At 33.0% G+C, this 10,408-nt stretch overlaps 1 protein-coding gene across 1 annotated transcript; it reads right to left on the minus strand.

The window, feature by feature from the left end:
* Positions 1–8,536: 8,536 nt before the first annotated feature.
* Positions 8,537–9,370, minus strand: LOC127899101 (uncharacterized). The gene is made up of 2 exons (XM_052432044.1): positions 9,252–9,370; positions 8,537–9,183 (listed from the first exon to the last, which is right to left on the minus strand). Exon 2 carries the CDS (start codon positions 9,141–9,143, stop codon positions 8,652–8,654), a length of 492 nt encoding a protein of 163 aa, XP_052288004.1. The 5' UTR covers positions 9,144–9,183; positions 9,252–9,370; the 3' UTR covers positions 8,537–8,651.
* Between the last annotated feature and the right edge of the window lie 1,038 nt (positions 9,371–10,408).

Genomic DNA, 10,408 nt, shown 5'->3' on the forward strand with positions numbered 1-10,408 from the left:
AATATCCGAAATGTTAAATCATGCTAACGCTTTCATTTTCTTGCCAAGAGATCTTGCAACTTTAGAGGCGCTAATTACATTTGCTTCTTGGGCCCATTTGAACATCTATAAAAAAAACTCATCGGTTTGTTAAATGTTAATAACTTTTATGATGACTTAAAAGCATTTCCTAATAATGCAATTAAAAATTATTTCATTCCACCTTCAATGAAAAAACTCCTACTGCTAACGAGCCAGATCCAATGACTTTGGCATTGGATTAGGTAACTAATGATGATGGCAGTAACTTTTGTAAAAAGTGTAAATTAGATTTAACTCTCTGTTTATAAATATTTTCTAGCAATAGCCAGGTTATATCTTCTAAACTCTACTATTTTCTTCTAAGACATTGAGGACAATGTCTCTTTCAAGTTGGGGGGAGAGAATAGTTGACAGTTGTGGAATGTCTTAGTCCCGGTGATGTTTTTTACTAATTTTTGTTGTAAAGACTAACTTTGGATAAAAATTTGAGTCGAAGATGGCAGAATATAGAATGTAATGTCTCTAGAAATGCATCTTCTTAATTTTAATATTTTGTTTCTTAAAAAAAAGTTATCTTCTAACTTCTTTTTCTTTCTTTTTGTCTTTTTCTCTTAATCATCTCCCTTAAGTTTCTGCAATCAATCCCAATTTTTTTAGTGTTTTCTTTAACTTAAAAAAAAAAGAGTTTTCTTTTTCGGTGTGATCTTTTAACATTGGATAACATGATGATTTTCAAATTTTGGTATTTGTATTATCTTTGGTCTTGAGTTATGTTACACTATGTTTTCCCCTTTGCATGTTGAAGTGTAAGTTGAGAAATTTGATGAGGAAAATTGATTAAACCATTTGGAGGAATGTACATGTTATGAAAAGTTCAAGCGGGATTTTGAGCCTATTATCCTTGGAGAGTAACCTTGTTCGCCTATACAACTTCACAATTTATTATACAAGATCTCTATATTTTCTTTAAAAAAAGAATTGCAGCCACATCTAGAAGTCCATTGAACTAGTGGATATGAAAGATTATTTAGAGTTCTAAAAGATGACAGAAGGTCATCTTTGATCCGTTTGAGTCTTTCTAGCAAACCCTTTAATAAAGTTTCCATAGTTAACCCCTTTGAGCCTATATATTAAAAAAAAGAAAAAAAAACTTTTTCTTTGGTAACCTATCATTTTGTCTCATTCCAATGGGGAATATCACCTTATGTTTTATATTTTTCACCACCAAATTATATTTGAAAATAGGGATGATTATGTATTTTACATATATATATATATAATAAATAAAAACAAGAAAAAGAAAGGAAAGAAAAGAAAAAAATTTCAAGAAAAAAAAGCACCTTGTAATCTAAAAAAAAAAAGTCCCCTATTTGCCATAATCCTAGCCTACGTTACGTCCTAATGAAAGTCCTTCTCAATTTTAGGGAACTATAGTATGAAGTAAAAGCTAGTAATATGGACTAAAAGATGTGGTGATACATAAAATTAAAAATAAAGTAATTTAGCTAATAATTCCCTTGAGTTGAGATCATTTTATTTATAAGCTATGGGCGTTATTCTTTCATCTTGGTGAGAGCGTGTGATATTCTTTTATTATTCTGTCAATCTACCACTTTTTAGAGTGACAATTTAATTTGGGGTATATTTTCTTTTGAGAGGGTCACTCTTAATTGTGAGGTTTTGGAGTTTGATGTATCATTCTTAAAAGTAGCTTGATTAATGCAGCTTTGATAATTAATCATTTTACATTATTTTACCTAACTATTTTGTACGGGTTTGATTTTCTTTAGGCTGAAGATAATGCTTATACTTTTATTTGATTGTTGTCATTAATCTGATGAAAGAAGTAAACACAATCTTTCCAAAAAAAGAAATCAATTTGGGTTTGAACTTTCACTAAATTTTATCGCTTAAATTGCTAGGGCTTAGCAATAAATTGGTTGGGGAGTGTGACTACCACTAAAAAGTGTATGTGTAATAAGGATAAAATTATTAGTTTTTCACTAAAAGTGTTGATTAATGCGCTCATAACTTATAAATTATATGAATTCTCCCCAAATAAATTTTTGTTTTAAATTAAATCGCAATATGTTAATTTTTATCTTGTAAATATTTTTCAGGAATAAAGATGGAATTGGAATTGAAAGCTAGAACAAAGAAGAACTGCTGGAGCAATTTCGAATGCATTATTGAGGAGATGTAATTAACAAATATTAAATAAATAATAATAATAATAATAAATAATAAAAAAGAAGAATGGACAACCATGCTCATGATGGTCAAGTGGCCATCTTGCCAGCTAACCATTACATCTTTCAAAGTACATATAATATATAAAAAAAAAAAGAGATGCACCACTTCCCTTTTATAGGCAAAGGGATGCAAGTGGAAGGGGCAGAGCCGAGACGTGAGACGAAAGAGCGAAGCTGAGGAATTTTTTTTTTCTTCTTTTGCTGTGTAATCAACTTACTTATAATATATTTCAAAAGTTTGTCAAATAAAAAGAGTGTTTTTTTTCTTTTAATATGAGTGACTAATTTTACTAAGCTGAGGTGAAGGGTGAAGTTTAAGGTTTTAAATTATAATGTCGACTCGTTAATGTAGTTGTGGCACATTAGGTACTTGATTCCATATTTATTCACACACATAATTAGTTAAAAATTAAATGATATAATAACTAATTGGTAAAAGTGAGGCAAAATATAAAAATGAGAGAGTATTAAAATTATAGTTTGAATACTGAGAGTGGATCTTGTAACCTTAGCATAGTTTTAAATTGATTTCTAGTGATTTATTTTCCCACAATTAATTTTCTTTGTTTAAGAAATTGACAACTAGATTTTAAATTCTCTGTGGTTCAACCTTGGAATCACCGGGTGATATGATGACTAGACACTCTTATACTTAGTAGTATGTCTAATGTTAAATTTAACAATTACTCAATGGAGTGACTGATAATAGGATCTCTTCCAAAGGTCCTGTGAGCGTGAAATCTTTAATAAAGGCAAATTTCTAATTGCTTATAGATTTTTAATTTTTGGCTCGTGCTAAGAGATGAAGAGTTTACAACCTATGGTCAAGGAATTAGTGATGAAATTGACACAACTTAAAAGTGATTTCTAATTCTCAAGTATATGAGTGTCTTGTTACATTATAACTCGGTGAGTCCGAGGTTGATCCACAGAGAAAATATTTACTTTGTTTATTTTATTTTATCTAAAAGTGAAAATAAAACTTGAATATAAATATCTTAATTTAAATGAAACTATAAAATTGAATTAGTTAGGGTTATAGATCCACTCTTAGTAGTAAATAAAATTTAATAAATTCTTTTTATCATTTTTTAGATTTATTTCCCAAATGATTAATTATATAAATTATTATTATTTTCTCATTAATTTTATTATGGATTAAGTATTTATTGTGCCAAAATTTAATTTGTCTGCAATAAATCAAAATATCATTTGACCATGCCTTATATTAAGATATTAAGAATTTATTGTGCCAAACTCCCTTGTTTTCAATAAATCAATTTTTTAAAATATAAAATATGTATAAAATTAAGTAGAAAATAATTTAATTTATATAATTAAAAATAGAATTTGATTAAAATATTATTTATTTCCTGACTATTATTATTTACCTAAGCGTAATTGAAATAAAAATAATTATTAAAATAAATCACTCATAATTAAAAGTAATAAAACAACTAAATTTGAAAATAAAACTAGATTTATTTATAAAAGTAATTATACAAAACATGAAAACATTCCTGAAAAACAAGATTACAGAGGAATTGAGAGAAATTGAGAAGAATAGAGATTATCAAAAACATTAAAATGAGACTCTATTTATAGAAAAATAAATTCATAATCCAGTGTTTTGCTGTCCATCAAAAACACAACCATTATATCAAGATCCAACGGCTGGTCAAACTTCAAAAGTCAACATTACATGTGGCATCTTGCGAACCGTCCGAATTGGTCAAAGAATTGTAGAGATATGGTGGGTTAATGGGTGGATCGGGTCGACTCGAATACAAAGATTCGGATCCTACAACTTGCTTCACCAATCATTACCACGTGGCACGATCATGGCCATTGAATTATGAATGGTTGAGATTTAGTCAAAATTGACAACTATCCAACGCACTCATATCTATTGTAAGCTCATGTTATCATCCAATTAGTGTTCGGTCATCAAAACAAGGTAACGTTTTGCACAAGCTCAATTTTAAGCCAGTCTTGACTGATCTTACAGTTTTTAAACCTTCAGAATCCAAATTTGATATTCGTTTATCTGTTTGAAGTCTCGAATTACGTGATGCGAATCCCACACTGAAACTTTGAAACCCACACTTAATTTGTAGTTTCAACTTCCCAAGAAAGTTCTAAACAGATTTATGACAAACAAAACCTTGACGCCACACTCAAGAAATAGATGAGAAGGTGAGTGATAAGTCTAAACTTAGAACGCCACAAGAATGCAAATATCTCTAATATTATTACATAGCAAGGTTGTTGAATTTAAACCCAAGATCCTAAAAATACAAATGGAAACATTGGAACAACCCTGCAAGTAGGTTTGTCAAATGATGTTTCAAAAGTCTTCACCAACCCACCATAATTAATGCTATCTTTGACAAACTTAATGCTAGCCTACTATAATTAATGCTATCATTGACAAACTTAATGTTAGCCCACCATCATTGATGGTAGACTTACCTTACAAATTGACAAACTTGAAAAAAAACAAACCAATGAAGTTGAAAATCAAAGGAGTCGTTGAAAATCCCAAATCTGAACAAGCTGTAATGAATTAGTCATAATTCCTTCTAGAGAACTCCAAATCCAGCTCTGTAAAATTTATTGGAAAGCTAACTTAATTAGCTTTCCAATGGTATATAGTTTGCACATTACTTCTAGCTCAATCAATACAGTTTTTATTCCGAATTTGACCTTTCTGCATTTGATACAAATTGTGTATTTGGCGACCCAATAACTTGAATAATGCCCACAATGCCTTGATTTCTCTTCAAGCCCAATTCATGATGTCTTGCATCTTGAATTGCATTTTCAATCCATATTTTCTCAATTAATCCATTTAAAGCAGCTTGCATCTTTTTGGCTCTTGCTCTTGTAATTGGGCCTCCATGAATGTGCAAAGGATCACTTGAAGTTTTAATGGTATTCCCTTGATGGTTCTCATCATTCCCCCTCTCCTCAAAAGGATTCGTCCTTGAATCTTCACCTACATCAAAAGGAGAAAGATCAGAAACATTAAAAGTAGCACTCACATTATACTCACTAGGAAGATCCAATTTGTAGGCATTGTCATTGATCCATGCAACCACTTGAAATAGACCATCTCCCCTTGGAAGCAACTTGGAACGCCTTTGTGCTGGGAACCTCTCCTTTTGTAGGCATTGTCATTGATCCATGCACCCAAACCCAATCTCCAAGCTGAAAAACCACTTGCTTACGTCCTTTGTTGGCTTGAGTAGCATATTGTTTAGTTCTCTTTTCTATGTGTTGACGTGTTCTCCCATGCAATTGCTTGACAAATTTAGCTTTCTTTTTACCATCCATACTAGCACACTCATCAATAGGTAAAGGTAATAAATCCAAAGGAGTTAATGGATTAAAACCATATACAATCTCAAATGGTGAAAATTTAGTAGCTGAATGGACAGTTCTATTGTAAGCAAATTCAACATGTGGCAAACATTCTTCCCAAGTTTTCAAGTTCTTTTGAATAATGGCACGCAACAAAGTAGACGGTGTTCTATTTACAACCTTAGTTTGTCTATCAGTTTGTGGATGACAAGTAGTAGAAAACAAAAGTTTAGTACCCAACTTACCCCACAAAGTTTTCCAAAAGTGGCTCAAGAACTTAGCATCTCGATATGAGACTATGCTCCTTGGTACTCCATGCAACCTGACTATTTCCTTGAAAAACAAATTAGCTATGTTTGTTGCATCATCAGTTTTGTGACATGGAATGAAATGTGCCATCTTTGAAAACCTATCAACAACAACAAAAACAAAATCATTTCCCCTTTTTGACCTAGGTAAACCCAAAACAAAGTCCATAGAAATATCAACCCAAGGTTCACTAGGTATGGGCAGAGGGTTATACAATCCATGGGGTAAAACTCTAGACTTAGCATGTTTACAAGTGATACACTTCTCACATATTCTTTCAACATCACATTTCATATGTGGCCAAAAGAAGTGTTCTTTTAAAACATCTAAAGTCTTTGCAATGCCAAAATGTCCCATTAAACCACCCCCATGAGCTTCACGCACAAGCAATTCACACAAAGAACTATGAGGCACACACAATTTATTTTCTCTAAATAAAAGCCCATCATGCCTATTGAACTTACCAAATGCAACTTTCTCACAAGCATTAAATACATTAGCAAAATCAGGATCGTTAACATATAATTCTTTAATGTACTCAAATCCTAACAACTTTGCATTCAATGTAGAGATAAGTGCATACCTTCTAGATAATGCATCAGCCACCACATTCTCCTTACCTTGTTTATATTTGATCACATAAGGAAATGGCTCAATAAATTCAACCCATTTGGCATGTCTCTTATGTAACTTACCTTGCCCTTTCAAATGCTTCAAGGACTCATGATCAGTGTGTATAACAAACTCTTTAGGTAGAAGATAATGTTGCCAAGTTTCCAATGCTCTTACCAATGCATACATCTGCTTGTCATAGGTAGGATAGTTTAGGGTTGCTCCACTCAATTTCTCACTAAAGTAAGCAATTGGACGCCCTTCTTGCATCAAAACAGCTCCAATACCTATACCTAAAGCATCACACTCAATTTCAAAAGTTTTAGTAAAATCAGGTAAAGCAAGTAATGGTGCAGAAACCAATTTCTCCTTAATTAGATTAAATGCCCTTTCTTGTTCACTACCCCACTTAAATCCCACATGTTTCTTCACAATTTCAGTTAATGGTGCAGCAAGGGTGCTAAAATCTTTCACAAATCTTCTATAAAAACTAGCCAAACCATGAAAAATTCTTACCACACTTACACTTTTAGGTGTAGGCCACTCTTTAATAGCCTTTACTTCTCTTCATCAACCTCAATTCCTTTAGCACTTACAACATAACCAAGAAAAAAAATCTGATTTGTACAAAAGGAACACTTCTTCAAATTAGCATACAACTTTTCCTTCCTTAAAACAGTCAATACACTTTGCAAATGTTCAATGTGTTCATCTAAGCCTTTGCTATAGATCAAAATATCATCAAAATAGATAACTACGAATTTACCAATAAAAGCACCCAAAATATGGTTCATTAACCTCATAAAAGTGCTAGGTGCATTAGATAACCCAAATGGCATCACTAACCACTCATATAAACCATATTTTGTTTTAAAGGCAGTTTTCCACTCATCTCCCTCTCTAATCCTAATTTGATGATATCCACTTTTAAGATTAATTTTACTAAACATACAAGAACCATGCAATTCATCAAGCATGTCATCAAGTCTAGGAATAGGATGTCGATACTTTACAATGATTTTATTAATTGCACGACAGTCAACGCACATCCTCCATGTTCCATCCTTTTTGGGCACTAGTAAAACTAGTATTGCACATGGACTCATGCTCTCCCTCACATATCCTTTTGCCAAGAGTTCTTCAATTTGCCTTTGAAGCTCCTTTGTCTCCTCGGGGTTACTTCTATATGTAGATCTATTAGGAATGGTAGCTCTAGGGATGAAGTCTATTTGATGCTCAATTCCCCTAATAGGTGGCAAACCGTTAGGGACTTCATTTGGAAACACATCATCAAAGTCCTGCAAAAGAGTCACAATAGCACTAGGCAAAGAAAAGTTAAGCTCATTAGTGTGTAAACAAGCCTCTTTGCACAAAAGTACAATGATAGGCTGTTTTGAAAAGAAAGCCCTCTTAACCTCGTTCTCTTTTGCAAACAAGTTCACTTGTTGCCTCTGTTTTCTCTCAACAATATTTTTTTCTATCTTTTCACTTGGTTTTCTTTCAATCTCTCTTTCTTTTGTACTCTCATTTTCATTTTTTGTATCACTCTCTTTTGGTATTGACATTTGATCCTCATACACTTGCCTAGGTGTTAATGGTACAAGAGTGATTTGCCTTTTATTCATTACAAAAGAATATCTATTTAAGTAACCATCATGTGTCACACGCCTATCATATTGCCAAGGTCGACCCAAAAGAATGTGTCCAGCATGCATGGGTACTACATCACATAGAACCTCATCCTTGTATCTCCCAATAGAGAATGAAACCAGCACTTGTTTATTTACTTTAACATCCCCACAATCATTCAACCATTGTAGCTTATATGGCCTTGGATGTTTCAAAGTTTTCAAATTTAATTTTTCAACTAAACTAGTGCTAGCTACAGTAGTACAACTTCCACCATCAATTATCATACTACATACCTTATCTTTGATGTGGCATCTAGTATGAAAGATGTTATCACGTTGTACCTCCGCATCCTCTTTTACTTGCATGTTGAGAGCACACCTAGCAACCATCAATTTACCATCAATAGGATATTCTACACCATCATTAGCATCCTCCAAAGGTGGCATAGGATCATCATTTGATTCACTCTCGTATTTGGGCATTGAGATGCAATATGACCTGTCCCCAAACATTTAAAACACTTAATATCTCTATTTCTAGAGTGTTGGGAATCAGATTTACCTTTGCTTTGGTTGCCTCCCTCTTTATGATCCTTGATTGGCTCAATCTTAGGCTTTGAAACAACCTTTTCATCTTTGCTCCATTTTGACTTCCATGAGGAAGATGAACCCAAATTGGTTCTAGTTCCACTTTCATGGCCATGTGAACCATGTCTTCCAACTCAACATAGTGCTTCAAGTCAACCACATTAACAATATCTTGATTTAAACCATGTAAAAATCTTGCCATAGTGGCCTCTCGTTCTTCTTCAATGTTGGCTCGAATCATGATTATTTCCATCTCCTTGTGGTAATCTTCCACACTTCTAGAACCTTGTGTAAGACTTTGAAGCCTTTGGTGCAGCTCCCTATAATAATGACTAGGAACAAATCTCCTCCTCATGATGGCCTTCATCTCATCCCAAGTGTTTATAGGCCTTTCACGATTTCGTCTCCTACTCAAAACCAGTTGATCCCACCAAATAATAGCATAATCAATAAATTCAACAGCAGCTAGTTTTACCTTTTTCTCCTCAGAGTAGTTGTGGCAATCCAATACTAGCTCCACCTTTTTTTCCCACTCCAAATAAGCTTCCGGATCATTTTGACCTTGAAAAGAAGGAATTTTTAGTTTGATAATCCCCAAATCACGATCTATACGTCTTGCCCTTCTATTATTTCTTCCACGCATGTCAACAGTGGCCTGGTCATCAAAATCATCTATGTCATCGCCATCTTCTTCTCCCATGATAGCACGCCCTTGATTACGTCTTACATTAGGAGCTATTGGTTGTTGTCCCCATTGTCGATTAGCTATGGCAGTGTCTTGCCTCTCCAATTTGTCATGTATCTCTCCAAACATCAGATTCATGTGCTCAAATTGTTGTTGCATGGCTTTGAGCATGATTGATTGGTCTATAGCTTCTTGATCTTTTGACATATTTTTGATCTGAAAAGAATGTTAGCAAAAAGACCTCACAACACTCACTCACGTGTTTCATTCAATTTGATGTCACTTAACTCTCGTGTTTAACACACAAATTGGCTTTTACCCTCTAATGATCTCACAAACTTTTGCCTTTTACCACACTTAATTCTCTCTTTCAGTTCTTTATTGAACTAAATAAATAAAATCAAGAAAAAAAAAACCCAAGTGGCACACCAAATATGACAATCCAGCACACTAACAAAGAAAAGAAATTAAGAGGACACAAAGAATGAAAAGGAAATTGAAGAAAGGAAAGAAAGCAAGCAAGGCAACACAATTGATATGTGTGTAAACTATGCCAAGGAAAATGAATAACTAAAATTCAATTTGATGAAAGTAGAAATACTTGAATCCTTTTGTAATCTTTTTTTTTGTACGTTTTTCTTTTTTTTATAATAAAAATAAATAAGACATTCAAACCTGATTAGAAACTAGCTCTGATACCAAATGATGTGAATCCCATAATGAAACATTGAAACCCACACTTAATTTGTAGTTTCAACTTCCCAAGAAAGTTCTAAACAGATTTATGACAAACAAAACCTTGACCCAATGCTTAAGAAAACATGAACCAAAGGTATAGAAAATGATATTGACGCCACACTCAAAAAATAGATGAGAAGGTGAGTGATAAGTCTAAATTTAGAACGCCACAAGAATGCCAAAAGAACCAAAGAAAGAATAATCTTTCA

The sequence above is a fragment of the Citrus sinensis genome, chromosome 8 (genome assembly GCF_022201045.2).
Source record: "Citrus sinensis cultivar Valencia sweet orange chromosome 8, DVS_A1.0, whole genome shotgun sequence".
Taxonomy (NCBI): domain Eukaryota; kingdom Viridiplantae; phylum Streptophyta; class Magnoliopsida; order Sapindales; family Rutaceae; genus Citrus; species Citrus sinensis.